This window comes from Cucurbita pepo, chromosome 11, assembly GCF_057944985.1.
Source record: "Cucurbita pepo subsp. pepo isolate OVF chromosome 11, ASM5794498v1, whole genome shotgun sequence".
Classification (NCBI taxonomy): domain Eukaryota; kingdom Viridiplantae; phylum Streptophyta; class Magnoliopsida; order Cucurbitales; family Cucurbitaceae; genus Cucurbita; species Cucurbita pepo.
In genome coordinates this window covers 1,349,145-1,367,100 of record NC_141808.1, presented here as the reverse complement: position 1 = coordinate 1,367,100, position 17,956 = coordinate 1,349,145, and the positions used below count along the sequence as shown (strand labels likewise).

Here is a 17,956-nt window from a genome sequence, read left to right as displayed (position 1 = left end):
AACGATAATATTAGCGGCATTCAAGAAATATATTTTTTTAAGACTTAAAAAATAAGAAGAAAAAAGAAATTTTGTTGAAGAGAGGGGCAGGATGGGAAGACATGAAGCAATTATGAATGTGTGAAAGTTCCCACATCGGAAAAACTAACCCATTGGGCGCTGAAAGGTCACTATAAAAAGGCGGAAGCAGGTGATGTGAAGGCATGATCCTTCAGGCAGTCAACGGGATATGATGAGTGGTTGGCTCTCGCAAATGAATGCGAGATGGGTGTCCGCCCCAAAGCCTGGTTACGACAATTGGGCACTCTCATTCTTACCAATCTGATCCCAACTTCGATTCCCAAAAATATGTATTTTCTAATTATTATTTTCTGTCTCTTCGTTTTTTGTTAATATTGTTTTAACAAATACTTTTAAATTTTGGCTTTTATTTTATTTTTAATTCGCATTTTTTTTTATATAAAGTGTTTTTTTTTTTTTTTTTTTTTTTAACTTTTATATATTTTAAAAATTAGTTTTGTATCAAGTTAAATTAGAAACTTAAATTTGTATTTTGAAATTTCAGAAATATCAATTTATCCAATATAGTAATTTACTTTATTTGGAAGAAGATACAAAAATCTTATTTCTACATTTTTAATTAAACAAATGTTAATAATACTTACCTTCTTGACCCACCAACACTCGAGTTTATGGTGTCATTTTTTCGTGTATATTCCTATCAATTTTATGCTCATTTATCTCATAAATGCCAACGTTTAATGTCATGATAGAAAGCATTATTTTGGAGCAGTTTAATTGAAATATACAATAAGGGGAACGAAAACTCACCCAAAAGTATGCACAAAGGAATTTAATCAAGAATGTGAGGACATATTCGTGTATTTATTGCATTGTGGGTATAGACGTCAGGTACTCAAAAATGTTTTTATCTACACTAACCCAATTCCGAGCATAGTTATTATATCTCATTTGTTTGCTTCAGCTTAAATCTAGGCTCTAGCAAGAGAACTCAACGTTGAAACGGAAAACCCTTTGCTTAAAGTCCAAATTCCTTTATCTTTAATATCATTTCTATAGGATTCCGTACCTTTGTTGTTGCTGGGATCCCTCTTTCTGATTGTTGGAGTAATTCCATCATTATTGGCTTTGATGATTTGGCTCTTGAATTGGATCCGACGCGCATTATATGGCTGTGGAACTGCCATGTTCTTGGGATTATATGGCTGTGGAACTGCCATGTTCTTGGGAGTAGGAGATTGGCAACGGAGAGATGTGAAGCGTTGTGGTTGTTGTTTTGCTAAGTGGATGAAATGGTGGAGCAATGTGACCAACTCGAGGATTTGTTGCTCAGTTTTGACTCTGTCTGCATGATACAGCGTTTGAAGGCGAATTGGGTTGCTCTGTGTAGCTCTGCCTTTGCTGTGTTCCTTACTACACAAAAAACAATGGCGAAATTATTTTAAATGTTGCCCTGTTGAAATTTTGTACCTCTCTCTAGGAAACAAGAATCCTGAAACAAACCTTTGGGTTGCCCATTCTCCAATCCGGCCACAAGCTTGATGCGCTCTGTCACGGATCATGGTGATATTAGGAACGCATAATGGAAAACAAAAATGAATTGAGAAAAGGAAGAGGTTGGATGACTTTTGAAATGGTGAATGCTAGATATTTAAACTTCAATACCAAGCAAAAAATCTTGAAACTAGAAGAAGCGCAAGTTTGAGGCGAATTTGGACACTTCTGGGAAGAACATGAAGTACTCATAGAAGATTTTGAGAAAGAATTGGAGAAGATTACTTTTCATCATTCTAAATATTTAAGTAGATAAAGGGAAGTTTCTCCTACTTGCTCGTGTTTGCAGCTATTGGAACAAGCCATTCAAGGATCTTATCCATTTCCGCTTTGACACCAATATAAGTTGGCTGCAGAAAGACCATTGTTGTTCACAATTAGTAATGACTGACAGTGGAATTGAATTCAAGATTGAACACTCTAGTGAAACACAAAGAAAAGGTAATACCTCCTCACTGACATGCACAGTCCGCAATCGAGAGCGCAGACCGATTTTAACGCTTATAGGCAATGCCCGGTATAATGCATCCCTCATATTTGAAGGAATGGAGGTCGGGCGACACGCCTTACAAAAAATAGCATAGCATTTTAAGCAACATATATCAAATTTGAGAGTTGGTGTGGGAAAATTGAAGAAAGGAGGAAGTAAGCTTACAATGAGATTTATCTGGCTGATTATGTTTGCATAATGCAAGGCAAGACCAACAGAGCCCAGTTTCTGGCCATTACTTCTGTCCTCAATAGGCAATGTTTTATCTGTAATGACTGGTCCATTGCAGGCACCTGTGTTGTGATCATCAAATGTTTTGGCTATTGTTTGGTTTATCCATGTTACAACAATAACGAGCTTTTCTACAATCTGTGAACAAAAGAAACCAAAGAAAATTTTCAAATTGGTTAGTTAACTGTCTCTTCTGCCTATGATTGAAGTTTGTTCTTTATCATCTCACAAAATCTCGGGTCGTTCAGAAGTAAATACCTCATCTAAACTTCTGGACCAAAGGCACTTGCTTTGGAAACTCCTTACAAGCTTTCTTTGTACGTTTAGTTCTCCTTGGAAAATTGACAGACTTTCTCCTATATTTGGAATAAACCGACCGCATTAAATAACACATTGGTGTTCTTCTTGTGTAACGAACTTAACACCAAATTGCTTGTGTAACAAAATTTGCAGGTTAAATACCAACCTATTCCTGCTTGGTTCATTGACTCCACTTCGTCAACTTTCCGTCTGTAATCTTGCTCAAATCTTTCCAGTGCTAGTAATTCATGGTATAATTCCTACAAGAGGTTCAATACTCGGTTAAATAAATTAGAATTAACCATGAAGCGACAGGGAGACGTTTTTCAAGCTGCAGTCAAAAGTGACTGGAATTTGGAAATGTTTTTTTCTAGTAATTATCAGCACAATATGACAAACTTGAAGTAACTGAGTCGAAAACTGTACTTACAGATGTAGACTGAGCTAAAACAGCTAGTTCCTGGATGGCTGCTCTGGCCTCTCGAGCTTGTTTTTTACTTGAATCATTCAAATCTAGTCTGGAATATCATAATTATAATTATTCGACAATGTTTTCGGAACTATCAATAACAATTGAGCAAAAAGGTGACAATATCGACTACCTTGAAAAGTACTGATCCAGATTATGCCACTGTGGATCCTTGCACTGCTTTCCAAATCGTATAACCTCCCGTAAGAGAACGTCAAATTCCTGCCTACAGGAACAGAAACTTAAGACTACAAAGTTTGTTTCTGATAAGCATAAAAGTTCATGACGACATTGCATGATTACAACACCTTTTGTCAGCAGCTGCAATGCTTAGCAATTCTTCTGAACTTGTTGAGACTAATTGTTTTATCCCTTCTGATTGTAAAAGTTCCTCTTTGAGAAGCTGGATGTTTTCTTCTGAGAGAGATTGTGACAAATTTGCTACTTTGCTTATTGTATTAGCTACTTCAAAAGCTAATATAGAGATCTCCCTACCATTTGAAGCCATGCCTGTAAAAAACCCACCGTTCATATGCAAATTTGACACACTATTCCCAATTGTTTTCAATAAATCAATTGCCCTCCCGCGTGACCCTGCTTGTGAGTTCACTGGTGCAACCTATACAATAAGATAGACCAATAACAGAGCTTGAGGACTAAATGGATAAAAAGTTGACTGGAAGCACTATATCCTTTAAATCAATATAACCATTCATCTAGTATTGTGTTTCTCCTTCAAAAGATGGGCACAAATTGTAGAAAAAGAATCAAGCATGAATAATCTTGGCCTTATTTATTTATTCAATCAAGAAGGCATGCAGACTTTATAAACCTTCAAACATATGATGGTGTTCATATTATTGATAATATAAGAATAGTGCAAATAATGTAGGCAAAGTCATGCAGATCACCTTAAAGGATCAGTAAGAACTTCTAATGACATGCTATATCTATATGTAAGGTCGTTATTTCTTACATTTTCTCATTAAATAACCATCAAGAAGGACGCAAGGACATCACTAAGGGAAAGAAGTCTATAAAACAGTGGAGCACATGCTTGTCCATTTATAGGTTGCATTTGTAAGAAGGCATACAGAATTTATAAACCTTCAAACATATGATGGTGTTCATATTATTGACAATATAAGAATAGTACAAATAATGTAGGCAAAGTCATGCAGATCACCTTAAAGGATCAGTAAGAACTTGTAATGACATGCTATATCTATATATATGGTCGTTATTTCTTACATTTTCTCATTAAATAACCATCAAGAAGGTCGCAAGGACATCACTAGGGGAAAGGAGTCTATAAAACAGTGGAGCACATGCTTGTTCATTTATAGGTTGCATTTGCAAGATTCACGGTGCTACAGATTTACGATGGCAGATTAACCATTCAGTAGTCCCTATCTAACACATGATGTCAAGAGACTAAATCGCCCTTCCAGTATTCAAATATTCTAACTTCTATACTTCATAAATCCTGTATTGACTTCTTAAGGATCCAAATATAATCATCATATCGAGTTATTTATAAATTTCATCACGTTGATCGCCAGCAAATTCAAAGAATCTCTCTCCTACCTATTCCACAACTAATCTTTTCGACGGGTCAACTCTTCACAGCATTAATGTGAAATTCAATTCCATAAGTTGCACCTTCTTTCTCTTTAATCTGATCAGGATTGACTAACAAATTTGATTTCCATAGCCATAATTTGGTTTTAATCACATCTAAATGGTAATGCAAATGGAATAAACATACCTTATTGCTTCCTGTCTTAGACGGAGGTGAGAGCAATAGTGTCACACCAGAACGAGAGCTTTGCTGCATTTCATTCGGGTCAATTGCCTCAGAATTCAAACACGAATTCCCTTTCCGATCCTCAGATGTTTGCGTTATCTTCTCTGATTCGAAGTAATCCTTGTCTATTCCATTGGAACATACCCCTCCCATTGTGTTCCCCATCTCAAACTTCTTCAAATCTCCGAAGTCCCTGTACAATCTGGACGGTCATCATCATTGATTTAATTTCCACTTCATTAACGCTTGAAGCAAGGAAAAAGAGGGGCGGGGAACAACAAAGAGCACGCACAACACAATCACATAATTACAACGCTTAAATTTCTCAATCATCGAGAAACTTACAAGATATAACCGGCGGATTGTACTAAGATTCGAAAATTATCAACCGATACGCAAATGGAAAATCCATTACTCTAATCAAATCAAACAACAAGAAGTAGCAAGTAGCGCCAGTAATCAGCAGAAGACTCAATAACCAGCACAAGAAAATACCTCAGGACAAAGAAAAACAAGAAGCTAACGTATTTCAAAGAGAAATTCGCAATCGGAGCGGGGAACTTTGAAGCAATATCGTGAAGAAGTCCAGAAGCGTTCTTGTAAGAAATTATCAGATTAAGCGTGCTTCTGCTGCTGCTAACACAAGAGAAAGTTCGTCCAGAGTGATAAATTAGAACGGAAATGAAACGTTTTCCATTTTCAGATTTGAGTGTCGAAGCCGAAGAAGGAGGAGGAGGAGCAGCAGAGATGAAGAACAGAGGCGGTGACTCGGCTCCTCCGCGGCCGTGGATTGTAAAAGAAGAGGCTTCTTATGAATTCAACCGCCAAAATATAGTCTTCCCTCCTATCATTTTTACGCTTCAAATCATTTTTTTATTATTTAAAAAAAAAAAATTAATCATTTTATACTAAAAAAATATTAGAAAATAAGTTACATGGCGTTTAAACTTATTTCTTAAAAAATAAAATAAATAATCTATTTTGATCCTATTTAATTTAATAAACTTTTTTAGTAAAAACTATATTTATGTAAATTTAATCATTTATTTAAAAAACATCAACTAAAATAAAAAGATTAAAAATAAAAATAACCGTATCTTTGGTTTAAATTATTAGAACACGTAAAATTATATAAATATTAATTATATATATTTTCATTTTGAAAATAAAAAAATTAGTAATTAGGATAATGTTCGCCTCGTTTGGGTTGCAAGAAAAAAGAATGACGTGCTCTAAGGTTGCTAGGAATACGATCTTCGTGAGTTTTATTTTATGATTTTAATATAAGTCAACCAATTTACCCAAAACATTATGATTAGAGAGCTTATTATAGGCTTATCGAATATAAAATATTGCAAATTTGCGTTTACTTTATTTTTCTTTTGTTTAATTACAATAAAATAAAATAAAATAAAAATCAACAAATTACTATATTTGGTAGATTTGGTCCTATAAATATTTGCATTGAATTTGTTATTAAACTATGATATTCACTTTAATTAAGTTTTTATTCAATCATATATATTTTAAGTATACATTTTTTAAGTCAAAATTTATCATCATTTAACTTAAAATAGTTTTCAAATTTAAGTTAAAATAGTTTTCAATTCTAATATGTAATGTAAAATAATTTAATGATAAATCAAAATTTCTATAATAAGCTTTTTATTCTAAAGTGACGTCACTTTTCATTAATTTTATAATTATTGAAGAATTTTAAATTATTCTAACAAAACATATTGTTCTTAAAATAAATTAAAATGAAATCAACCCCAATAAATCGATATGTACGTATATTTAATTACTTTTAATATATATATATATATATATTTCTGAAACATTATAGAAAAGAACCCTTTAAATTATAAAATTGAAAGTGTCAATTACTCAGATAAAAGTTTACAGATGCGTGCAACATGCCCTAAACCATTTCACTCTATTTGACCTTTTATTTGTATTGCCAAATAAAAAATATTAAAGAATAGTTTGACTTTTTTTTCCGCGTAATTATTTAATTTGAATTGTTTCATATTATATAACGGTCGAGGACATTATCGGCATTTTTTTTGGAATATCCTACAAGCAAAGTCCACTCACCTCATCCGACGGTGGATATTTCATCCATGCGATCTTGACACGTGTGATTATTGTATTTAATTCATTTGTTTTGTATTCGTGAATGAAAACGTATATCCGACCTACATTCATAGGTATTATGGGTATTTGAAGTTGACTTTTTTTGTTTTTGACTTTTGATTAAGTTCATTTCGTGCACGGAGTTTTCAAATTATTTGTTGTGAACAATACTTATATACATAATGTATATGAAATAACAATTATTCAAACTAACCTACGAGATCGAGCATTTCATTTTCAGTTGTTTTTCTATAGAAAGAACGTCGATAAAAAATAAAAGAACGTGAAAAAGATTATTCATTTCAATAATTAGAAGTTACCACATTTCAAAATTACTCGTCCAGTTAAACTAGTAGTAAGACCTATTTAACGACCATTGAGCTAACCTATGCACAACCGTACTTTGCAATCTATTGATATATGAGGAAGTTTATCTCAATTGATCGAATCGGTTTAATTAAAAAGGTTTGGTCGAATCGAGTTGAGTTGGGTATAATTGGAAAATTAATTATTTTTATTTTTATTTGTCTTTAATTGTATAATTGGTCCACCTAAAGGCTTAATGGGCTTCCTTCTTTAGTTGATAATTTGGGCTTTCTCTTATTACAAATGACCATTTTTTGACCTTTCCTTTTTTTTTCTTTTTTTTAATTGAAAATTTGAATAATAATACTATTTTTTCCCTCTTTTTATTTTTGTTTTACATAATAATATCCCATTGGGAATTTAGGAAATTATTATTATTATTTTTAAATACAATAATTCCAAAAAGTGGTTGTGAGAGAAGTGAGGTTGTGGGCCCAAATTGATGGGCTCAGCACGTGCGAGTATATCATCTTAACGTGCGAATCGTTCAATCTCTTGTTTCCGCTGCATAGTCTCGCTGTCACCACACCTCTAACTGGCCCCGGACCGATTCAATCATGGTGGTTGGACGGTCCTGATTTCATCTTCTCCTTTATTTGTTCTTTTTTTAATTAAGATATTTGTATATTTATATTAAAAAAAAAACATTTTTACTCATTTATTCAATAATTTCTAAAAACTTAATGCACCGACTGATATATATATATATATATATATATATTATTTCAATAATATAGGTAGGTATTAAAATTTTTTATTTTCTAATTAAAACATATATCTCAACCAATGACATGAGAGATAAATATTATAATTTTTAATCCCCAATAAAAAAACATATATCTTGAATTATGTTTGGTTCGACTATATTTGTATTTTAAAAAAGTAAAAAAATAATAAATATATATTGAAATATATATTATTGATTGATTAAATTTATATTTTTTTTAACATTCTGTAAGAGACATTTTAGTGTGTTGGTATTTATTATTTCAATTCATTTTGGATTTTTTAATTCGTTTCAACATTTTAAACTGATATAACTATTTTTTTTATCATAAAAATTAAATATTCAATTAATCCTTATTAGAGTTAAAAGGGGTTAATGATGAGATATTAATCTCACTAAATTTAATAAAATTTATAATTTTAAGTAATTAATACGAGTGATTATTAAAATTATTTCTAAATTGAGTTTCATCACACTCTTTAAATTTATATTTTTTAATTTAAATAAATTTTTTTATTAAAATATGAATTCAGCTCAATCTAAATATTTAAATAAGGTGTTTGGAGTTATTTATTTAAATATTTGTTTGAAGAAAAAGTAAAATGTTAACTTTATTTATTTTAAAATATTAAATTAAAATTGGTAAGTATAATTTCGAATGTTATAAAAAAACAAGAAAAAAAAAGGCTGTAATTTTATGGTGCCACGTAATAATATTTTGTTCCCTCCGGTAAATATTTGTTCCCTCCGGTAAATATTTGGGAAAGAGGGAAATGAGGAGGGTGAAATTTAGATCAGACGGGGGTAAAAGAAAGCATGGTCCACGTCTATTGAAACCATCCCGCCATTCGTTATTACCATCTTAGCCCCCTAAATTTCGGGCTCTCTCTGTTTTATAATGGCCACTCTCCCCTTCATCATCTTCGCGTCGATCCATTTTCATCAACACAACAAGAAGAAGCCTTCCCGTATTCCATCTCCTTACACCAAGACACCATGAGAGAGATTCTTCACGTTCAAGGTGGCCAATGCGGCAACCAAATCGGATCCAAGTTCTGGGAAGTCATCTGCGATGAGCACGGTATCGACGCCACCGGAAAATACAACGGAGATCCTTCCTCTGATCTTCAACTGGAGAGGATCAATGTCTATTACAATGAGGCTTCTGGCGGTAGATACGTTCCCAGGGCTGTTCTCATGGATCTTGAGCCCGGTACCATGGATAGTATCAGATCCGGTCCCTACGGTCAGATCTTTCGCCCCGATAATTTCGTTTTTGGACAGTCCGGTGCCGGAAATAACTGGGCCAAGGGTCATTACACCGAAGGAGCTGAGTTGATCGACTCCGTTCTTGATGTTGTTCGTAAGGAGGCTGAGAACTGTGATTGCTTGCAAGGTATTACGTTCTCTGCTCTGTTCTTCGATCGTACATTCTCACTATTCTGCTTTGTGAATTCAAGGAGTCTGTTCTGCTTTTTTTTTTTTTAAATCCTCATTATACTGCTTCATCAATTCTTTCGATCTGCTTGTTTCAATTGAACCTCTTCTTACTTTCTCATTCTACTGCTTCGTGAATTGAAAGAATCTGTAGATTTCTAATGAATTACTCGAAACATCGAAAACAATGCTTAGCGTTCGTCAAATTTCCTGAACATTTCTTTATCCAATATTATATGGTTTATCCAACGCATCTAAACTTTTCGTTGCTCTTATCAAAATTTGTTTCGAAGTCATTACCGTGGACGCGGTTAACAAGAAGAGATCAAATATCATCGGATTTGGTTTTCCTCAAAGCAGGGGAAGGCTACTGAGTGTGAGCACCAAAAAGTTTGAGAAATCAACTGTTCTGTTTTCCTTGTTTTCTATTATTAGTAAATATGAAGAACAAAGTGATAGTTGCTATAACTTTCTCAGATCCACGTCCGTTGCCCACTAAACTTGCTCTGGCAAGGTCACAGCTATTGCCTGTTACTCAAATCTCCGACAATTTTATTTTCTCTACCTTGAAAACCATGATGATTTGCTTTTCTTCATTTTTACAATTTAAATTTTAATTCTAGCGAATTATGTATAGTGGTTGTCAGCAGAATCCTGATCTTGATATCCTAACTGCTTAACCTCTCGCCATTTCCTGCCTCTGCACTCAAATTGGTGAGACAGAGTGTCAAATTTTGTCCATACACTACATATATATATATATATGTAACCAACAACACTAATAATTGCTTCTTCTTTTTTAAATAATGGAAGTTTTCTGGATTTACTGTTCTTTATGATTTTGATTTATTTTACTGAATTTATGGTGTGTGATTTGTGAAGAGAACATTGCTAAGTGATGAGTGGATCCCACAGTAGTCTCTCATGCATCCAATCCATATGAAATATTTAATGCCACCTATTTCAACTTAAAGTATAAGAAAGCCAACTTTAATGGTCAAAAAATCTTTTGTTTATTGTTATCATTTTCTTGCACCTCCATGATTGAGATTGTACAACCAGACAATTGTCGTGTTCTCTAGCTACCGTACCGACACTACCTTTTCTTAGCAAAATGTCTACAGGCTTTCATGAATAATGGCCACTCAAAGGTAAATTCTAATGGGAGTTTACCTCGAACAATAGTTGAGGACAAGAGATCTTCGTTCATGTTATAAATTTTGTAGATAGCTCTTGATAACACACTCAAGACTTCGTAATCTTGATGAACATATATCAATTTGGGGATGTCATGGAATTAAATCGTTAACCCATTTAGGTTTCTCTTTTGTTTTATGGAATTTATGAAGTGATATTATGAGCTAAACCTTATCCAAAGTTGTTGTTCAAATGATTGATTGAGCACAGTTTTTAATATAATCTATTGTCCCTTGCTTGTTGGCCAGGTTTTCAGGTTTGTCACTCCCTTGGAGGAGGCACGGGTTCTGGCATGGGAACGCTTTTAATATCGAAGATTAGAGAGGAATATCCAGACAGAATGATGCTCACATTCTCGGTTTTCCCTTCTCCCAAGGTCTCAGACACGGTTGTGGAACCGTATAATGCCACTCTTTCAGTGCATCAGCTGGTAGAGAATGCAGATGAATGCATGGTTCTTGATAATGAAGCTCTTTATGACATTTGCTTCAGGACCTTGAAGCTCAGCACTCCTAGCTGTAACCCCTCTCTCTCTCTCTCTCATTACTTTACTAATTTATCTTGGGATTGACCAATTGTTTGTTTCATGAAAAATTTGACTCACTATCTGTTGGTTTGTGTACAGTCGGTGACCTGAACCATTTGATCTCTGCAACCATGAGTGGAGTAACATGTTGCTTGAGATTCCCAGGTCAACTGAACTCAGACCTGAGGAAATTGGCAGTGAATCTGATCCCATTTCCTCGTCTTCACTTCTTCATGGTGGGATTTGCCCCTCTGACCTCCCGTGGCTCCCAGCAGTACATCTCCCTGACCGTCCCAGAGCTGACCCAGCAAATGTGGGACGCAAAGAACATGATGTGCGCCGCCGACCCCCGCCATGGCCGGTACCTGACAGCCTCGGCCATGTTCAGAGGAAGAATGAGCACCAAAGAAGTAGACGAACAGATGATCAACGTGCAGAACAAAAACTCATCCTACTTCGTGGAATGGATCCCCAACAACGTAAAATCAAGCGTGTGTGACATCCCTCCAAAGGGCCTGAAAATGGCGTCCACATTCGTGGGAAACTCGACCTCCATTCAAGAGATGTTCAGAAGGGTGAGCGAGCAGTTCACAGCCATGTTTAGGCGCAAGGCTTTTCTGCATTGGTATACAGGTGAAGGAATGGATGAAATGGAGTTTACAGAGGCGGAGAGTAATATGAATGACTTGGTTGCTGAGTATCAGCAGTATCAGGACGCCACCGTTGATGATGATGCTGATTTTGAGGATCGTGAAGAAGAATATCCGGAACAGTAAATTTCCCTGAATTCTTGGTTTGATTGCTCTCCCTTTCTCTGTCTCTTATCTTTGCCACAATTCTCCACAAAAATATGCAACGCGTGATTTGATTGTTTCTCCCATTTTGGCTCATTCTTCCATCTTTCATTGTTGCGTATTGTTAATTGTTTCTTCTTTCTATTAAATAAAATAATTTCAATGTGCATTTTTTTTATTATTATTATTATTTGAGAATTTGAATGGTTCACGGATAAGAAGCTTCTCCAAAATGCCTCGTGTCAATGGAGAGTATTATTTCTGGAGAGTATTATATTTCTTTAATCGAGGCTAGACTCCTCTGAAGTCTTAGTCATTTTTACTGCCCTTGAGGAGGCTTGACTCCTTTTCTTTTGGAGTCTTTTGTGAGGAGGCTTGACTCCTTTTCTTTTGGAGTCTTTTGTGAGGAGGCTTTCTTTTGGAGTCTTTTGTGAGGAGGCTTGACTCCTTTTCTTTTGGAGTCTTTTGTGAGGAGGCTTGACTCCTTTTCTTTTGGAGTCTTTTGTGAGGAGGCTTGACTCCTTTTCTTTTGGAGTCTTTTTTGGAGTCTTTTTTGGAGTCTTTTGTGAGGAGGCTTGACTCCTTTTCTTTTGGAGTCTTTTGTTTTACCATTCTATTGGCTGTTTAGGGCACATGACTCTCCATGGTTTTGTTTTGAACTTCTCCAAAAGTCTCATGTTAATTAAAAGAGTATTTTTTTTATTTATAAATTATGATTATTCCTAAATTAGCTGATGGGACCATTATCCAACAGATAATTCACATGGTTTTACAAAATTCAAGGATTCTCAATTACTTTTATTCTTTTTCCAAAATTTGAAAACAAAAATAAATAAATAAGAAATTGAAAACTTTTTTTTTTTTTTTTTTTTTTTTTGTATAATTACTCTTTAACAATGTACGGAATAATAGTAGTACTTGACTAACAGCTTACTTGTTCGTGTATTTTATATTATTATTTGTTAAATTTAATTTTATTAGATATTATACAATAAATAAGTTATATATTAAATTTTCAAATTTTGGAAGGCTTGCGACTTGTCAGTGAGTGGCCTGTAATGTCCGCAAACGAGTAAATCATTAACTGATTTAATTCACCATTATTTCGTTAATATATTATATTAATTTTTAAATAATTTGTTGTGCTAAAAAGGTTTTGGGAAGTATACCATTTACTGCCGCCTAAATTTCCGGAAGGACATTTTCTATATTTATTGGAAAATTACCATATTATAGCTCAGATCCTTCATCCTAATTCCATTGGGCTAACGGACATTTTAAGGTTGGGTCACATCCTGGTTCAGACCCAAACGGTGCTCTAAATCCATTGGGCTTGAGTTTTAACCTAGTATGGGCCTTCATTTCGTAGGGTCGAGTCGGCCCAACAACGATGATGAAAAGGGAAATATTTTAATTTTTTTATAAATTTTTTAAAACGATATTTTAGTTTTTTTTTTTTTTTTTTTTTTTTTTTTTTTATAATTTCACATACATAAATAATAAAATATGTTTGTTTTGTAATTAATGGACGCTCTTATTAAAATAGTGGCAGAAAATCTTCAATAATGGAATAAACAAATAAATTGAATGAATTTTCAGAAAATCTTGCTAATATGGAAGTTCAAGGATTTATTGTCATCGACTCATTTTTACAGATATGGTAATTTAAAAAATAAATAAATAAATAAAATAAAAGCCCAATAATAATAGATAATAAATACTATTCACATTAAGTATTTATTTAGGCGATTTATTTTAATTGTTGATTGACTGATCAGGTGTTCGTAGCACCCATTAAATAGCTAAAATTACCATAATTAGTTACAACCTTAAAATTCAAGAATAATAGTATTTATTTTTGCTGATTTAGGAAATTCTATTTCTAACAAAATAACAATTAAAAAAATCAAGCAAAAAAATCTCTATGATAATTACGTTAATAAAAAAAAAAAAAAATAATAATAATAATAATAAGAGAGAGACTTGGGGGCAGGGCAGGGCAGCTCTTAGGATTCTATCTAACTTTACAATTAAAAAATGTACCCTAATTCCACGATCAAAACAGGCGCCCACATCAAATTTGAGGAGCTGAATCCGAAGATCAAAAAAATAATGACCGTGGAATTCTGATGAACAGTGGTGTGGTCACAAACAGGGGGTTACGCCAACAATCTGGCGGCGCCACTGTTGTTGTTGTTGTTATTGTTCTTGGACTTCCAGATCTTAATCCTGTTCTGTCTTGCTTGAGCGGCCATGCATCTGGTGTAATTCCTCTGACTAATTTCATCAAAAGAGAGGTTCAAATCAGGAATCCCTGTTGGGCCGAATGAATAATCATATATAGGAATTGCCCCATTTGGAACTCGGACGTTCTGACTGTTGCTCTGTTCCGCCGTGGAAACCGCCGCGGGAACCGCCGTCTGATTCGTGATGGGCGGTTGACATTGTTGAAAATGATGTTTCTCCTCCGGAATTCGGGGTTTAACAGTGAACTTGACGGCTTTGATGGCCGAACTTGAGGCCCCTATTTCTGGATTTGTCGATTCCTTCTTAGAATCCTGAATCATCTGAACAAGAAAGAACATGTGAAATTGAATTAAGAACTTGTGGCGTGTAGAGCTCCACGTAGAGAGAAACGATCAGTACCTTTTGCCTCTTCGCCTCCCACTCCGAATTGGTGGTTTTCAGTTCATTATAATGCCGCTTTATAAGCTTAACTTTCTGTTTCGATTATCAATTTAAACAGAATGATTAAGAGAAAAACAAATTTTAACAGAGACGAAGAACAAGAACACAATACAAAACTCACACCAACCAAAGCTTGATTCTGCTGCGTCAATTGATGAACAGTTTCCAAATACTGAGATTTCTGATTTCAAGATCCAAAAAAACATCGCAACAATGAGCAAAAAATCAGAATCAGAGAACACAAACAACGAACAAAAATCGCTAAAATTAGGTTCAAAAAAAAAATCCAAGAAATCCGATTGAGCAAAAAATTGGGGGAAAATTATAGAAGAATGCGTTAATGACCTTATCGAGACAGGGTTTCTTATTAGGGAGATTAGCTTTGGTAATCTCATCAGATTCACACCGCGATAACGGCAAGGAGTTGAGCGAGAAAGGAGTAGTCGGGCTGGACTCCTTGTCCTTACCGGACGGCGGTGGCGGTGGCGGTGGCCGCGGCGGGGGGACGATGGGGACGGAATCCGGCGGCGAAACTACGGCGGATCTCTTGGCACGAACAGGCCAGGCAGGAGGTAAACCAAGAGAAAACTCGAATTGCTGAACGAGAAGAGGAAATTCGCTGAGGATTTGACAGCCGAGGAGTTCGTCAGGGGTGAGGGCGTCGAGATCGAGAGCGGCGCATTGATGAACAGGATTGGTGGACGCCATGGCAGGTCTCCGAGGTTTAGGGCAAGCCAGATTTCATGGGAGGGCGGAGAGGATTTTTATAGACGAAAGGAAGAAGGAGAGGAATTCGACTGGGGAGTGAGCGTTGGTTGGGGACTGGCTTTCTCTCTCTGTGAAAGGAAAAGATTTAGGAGAAGGGCGTGGGTTTGTGACACGTGTCCTCTGGATGGGGAATCAGAACCCTCCTCTAGGGTTTAAGCCTTCTAATCCCGCCCTTCTCTATCATATTTATAACTGATGTTTGTTTTATCTTATCTTTTATTTTTAAATTTAAATCTAATATTTTATTTTTAAATTTAAATCTAATATTTTTATTTTTATTTTTATTATAAAATGAATAATTAAAATTTAAATCTAATATTTTAATTTTAAAATCTCAATTTTATCTTAAAACTTTTAATTTTTATTATAAAATGAATAATTGAAGTATGATTCCAAAAATTTAATATAATATTTTAAAATTGAAGATATGGCAAATATTAATATTTTTTATTTTTTTATTGTATTGATATATTAGATGTGGCATTTTGATAGATTTAAAATATTTTTTTAATTGCAAAAATGGGCTAAAAGCTAACATGGGTAGGTTTCATGGAAATTTTGAGGAAAAAAGAGAGTTAATTAAGTTAAATATTGTTAACATATTTTAAAATTTTAAGATAAGATAAAATTAGTTATTTCAATTTTTTTTAAATGTAAATAAAGTGATTATTAATATGAAATTAACTTGGTAATATTTAGATTTGTCTTATCGATTATTTATTTCAATTTGAAAGATAAATAAACATTCAACCACAAAATAGATAAATATTTAATAAATTAAACACATTAAATTAAGGAATGATTTTGATTATTTTATTTCAATGTTAATTTAAAATATAGATAAATCTTCATCAAATTAAACCAGATAAATATTTAATAAATTAAACACATTAAATTAAGAAATGATTTTGATTATTTTATTTCAATGTTAATTTAAACTATAGATAAATATTCATCAAATTAAACCAATCAAATTAATGGGAATGATGTTGATTATTTTATTTTCAATGTTAATTTGAAAGATATATATATATATATATATATATATATATACTAAACCTCAAATCAACCTCCGAAAAACGGGAATGAAATACAAGATATATTTTATCACACAAATTACATAATTTTGTAAATAATAATAATATATTTTATCACACAAATTACACAATTTTGTAAATAATAATAATAATATTGATAAACTTAACAGTTTAATGATACTAACGATCATAATAAATCACAATTTACGAGGACAAGCTTTCAATCTCAACGTACCTTTTGCATAATATATAATTAATGAAAAATGAAAAGTAAAGTCGTACATATTCAACCACGTATGCATAATATATAATTAATGAAAAGTAAAGTCGTACATATTCAACCATGTATTGTCCTCGACTTTGTAAGGTAACACATGCCGCATTCATATTAGCTTATTTTTGTTGCTGACCTTAGTCAAAATTTGCCTTTGTCAACAAAAAAAAAAACGATTAGTGAAAAATGTCTCATGATCTTGATGCAAGAAATTTCAAGCCTTATTCACATTCTTCGTCATACACATTCTTCGTCGTATTTGTGACTTCAGTGAACCTTAAGCAAAGTTCTTCGTTAGCAAAGTTTGCTTCTACCAAAAAAAACAAAAAAACAAAACAATTGGTGTGGAATTTAAATTTGGGTTGCTCAAGTGAAACAAAAAGAACATAAAAAAAAAACATAAAATCCACTCGTTCAAATGGAACAAAAAACATACAATTCACTCAATGAGTGGAACAAAAAAAACATAGAATTTAAACAAATTTATAATATTATGATTAACTGAGATTTAGGAGGAGATCTCAACTAATCCACCCATTAATAGAGGGAATCAATAAACAGATCAATTAAATGAAAAAAAAAAATTATACAAATAATTAATAATTTTAGGCATCCATTTAATGTAACTTAAACGGGCTGGCCCAGAATGACTGATCAGCCCACCACGGTGCTCTTTCCAGCCTATCAAAAATTGGCCCAATATTTCTTAATAGAAAGTAAAATTGGGCCTAATTGATAGATGACGGGCCTAACTCGGCCCAAATTCATCAAGTGGGCTTATATCGACAGCCCAATTCTTGGCGTCTACAGATTCTCTCTCCTTACTCGACATTTCTAAAAAATGTGTTCAATATTCAATTTTATGATGTTGTCTACAGATTCTGTTAATATAAATTATTTCTGACTTTGGTTATATCGAGGAAGTTGATTTTGATAACACGTGATTATTTATTTTAGGTAAGTTGTTAATATATTTTACTTTTTTTTATTATTACACATCAAATTCAATTCTTTATAATTATTGTTGGTGATTCAAGTATATATGGTTTGAATAATAGTCGTTAGTGAAAGATAATTATTGTTTCAAACTATCCCAAATGTTCACAGTACATCGACCATCTTGAATATCTATGT

The 17,956-nt window shown here is 33.5% G+C and overlaps 3 protein-coding genes and 1 non-coding gene across 10 annotated transcripts; 2 read left to right on the top strand and 2 right to left on the bottom strand.

Moving 5' to 3' along the window:
* Positions 1-224: 224 nt before the first annotated feature.
* Positions 225-329, top strand: LOC111806215 (small nucleolar RNA Z279/snoR105/snoR108). The gene has a single exon (XR_002816766.1). It is a non-coding gene; the product is annotated as a small nucleolar RNA Z279/snoR105/snoR108 (small nucleolar RNA).
* Positions 330-852: 523 nt separating this feature from the next.
* On the bottom strand, positions 853-5,709 carry LOC111805888 (protein PSK SIMULATOR 2). Of its 6 annotated transcripts, none has more exons than XM_087128140.1 (13): positions 5,368-5,709; positions 4,834-5,074; positions 3,374-3,684; positions 3,199-3,291; positions 3,027-3,114; positions 2,763-2,856; positions 2,555-2,652; positions 2,024-2,434; positions 1,849-1,925; positions 1,687-1,762; positions 1,525-1,569; positions 1,252-1,430; positions 853-1,218 (listed from the first exon to the last, which is right to left on the bottom strand). In XM_087128140.1, the coding sequence occupies exons 2-13, from the start codon at positions 5,035-5,037 to the stop codon at positions 993-995; spliced, it is 1,902 nt and encodes a 633-aa protein (XP_086984266.1). In that variant the 5' UTR covers positions 5,038-5,074; positions 5,368-5,709; the 3' UTR covers positions 853-992. The 6 variants fall into 6 exon arrangements, 5 of the variants coding, with proteins under 5 accessions (XP_086984266.1, XP_086984267.1, XP_023546943.2 ...); XM_087128141.1 differs by having other exon boundaries at positions 4,834-5,065; XM_023691175.2 differs by lacking the exon at positions 1,687-1,762 and having other exon boundaries at positions 853-1,434; positions 2,024-2,140; positions 2,231-2,434; positions 5,368-5,706.
* Positions 5,710-8,976: 3,267 nt separating this feature from the next.
* On the top strand, positions 8,977-12,236 carry LOC111805384 (tubulin beta-1 chain). Its single transcript, XM_023690458.2, has 3 exons — positions 8,977-9,497; positions 10,984-11,253; positions 11,361-12,236. The coding sequence occupies exons 1-3, from the start codon at positions 9,098-9,100 to the stop codon at positions 12,035-12,037; spliced, it is 1,347 nt and encodes a 448-aa protein (XP_023546226.1). The 5' UTR covers positions 8,977-9,097; the 3' UTR covers positions 12,038-12,236.
* Positions 12,237-13,821: 1,585 nt separating this feature from the next.
* Positions 13,822-15,508, bottom strand: LOC111805386 (uncharacterized). 2 transcript variants are annotated; one of them, XM_023690459.2, is made up of 4 exons: positions 15,089-15,508; positions 14,865-14,924; positions 14,702-14,776; positions 13,822-14,622 (listed from the first exon to the last, which is right to left on the bottom strand). In XM_023690459.2, the coding sequence occupies exons 1-4, from the start codon at positions 15,449-15,451 to the stop codon at positions 14,215-14,217; spliced, it is 906 nt and encodes a 301-aa protein (XP_023546227.2). In that variant the 5' UTR covers positions 15,452-15,508; the 3' UTR covers positions 13,822-14,214. The 2 variants fall into 2 exon arrangements, with proteins under 2 accessions (XP_023546227.2, XP_023546228.2); XM_023690460.2 differs by having other exon boundaries at positions 14,871-14,924.
* Positions 15,509-17,956: the final 2,448 nt, after the last annotated feature.

Coding starts and splice junctions, on each gene's coding strand:
- LOC111805888 (XM_087128140.1), bottom strand. CDS start 5,037: ATGGGGAACACAATGGGAGGGGTATGTTCCAATGGAATAGACAAGGAT. Junction 2,857..3,026: donor TTTTAGCTCAGTCTACATCT/GTAAGTACAGTT, acceptor AACCTCTTGTAG/GAATTATACCATGAATTACT. Junction 1,219..1,251: donor CTCCGTTGCCAATCTCCTAC/TCCCAAGAACAT, acceptor ACAGCCATATAA/TCCCAAGAACATGGCAGTTC.
- LOC111805384 (XM_023690458.2), top strand. CDS start 9,098: ATGAGAGAGATTCTTCACGTTCAAGGTGGCCAATGCGGCAACCAAATC. Junction 9,498..10,983: donor GAACTGTGATTGCTTGCAAG/GTATTACGTTCT, acceptor CTTGTTGGCCAG/GTTTTCAGGTTTGTCACTCC. Junction 11,254..11,360: donor GAAGCTCAGCACTCCTAGCT/GTAACCCCTCTC, acceptor GTTTGTGTACAG/TCGGTGACCTGAACCATTTG.
- LOC111805386 (XM_023690459.2), bottom strand. CDS start 15,451: ATGGCGTCCACCAATCCTGTTCATCAATGCGCCGCTCTCGATCTCGAC. Junction 14,925..15,088: donor AGAAACCCTGTCTCGATAAG/GTCATTAACGCA, acceptor TCTTGAAATCAG/AAATCTCAGTATTTGGAAAC. Junction 14,623..14,701: donor GGGAGGCGAAGAGGCAAAAG/GTACTGATCGTT, acceptor TTTCTTGTTCAG/ATGATTCAGGATTCTAAGAA.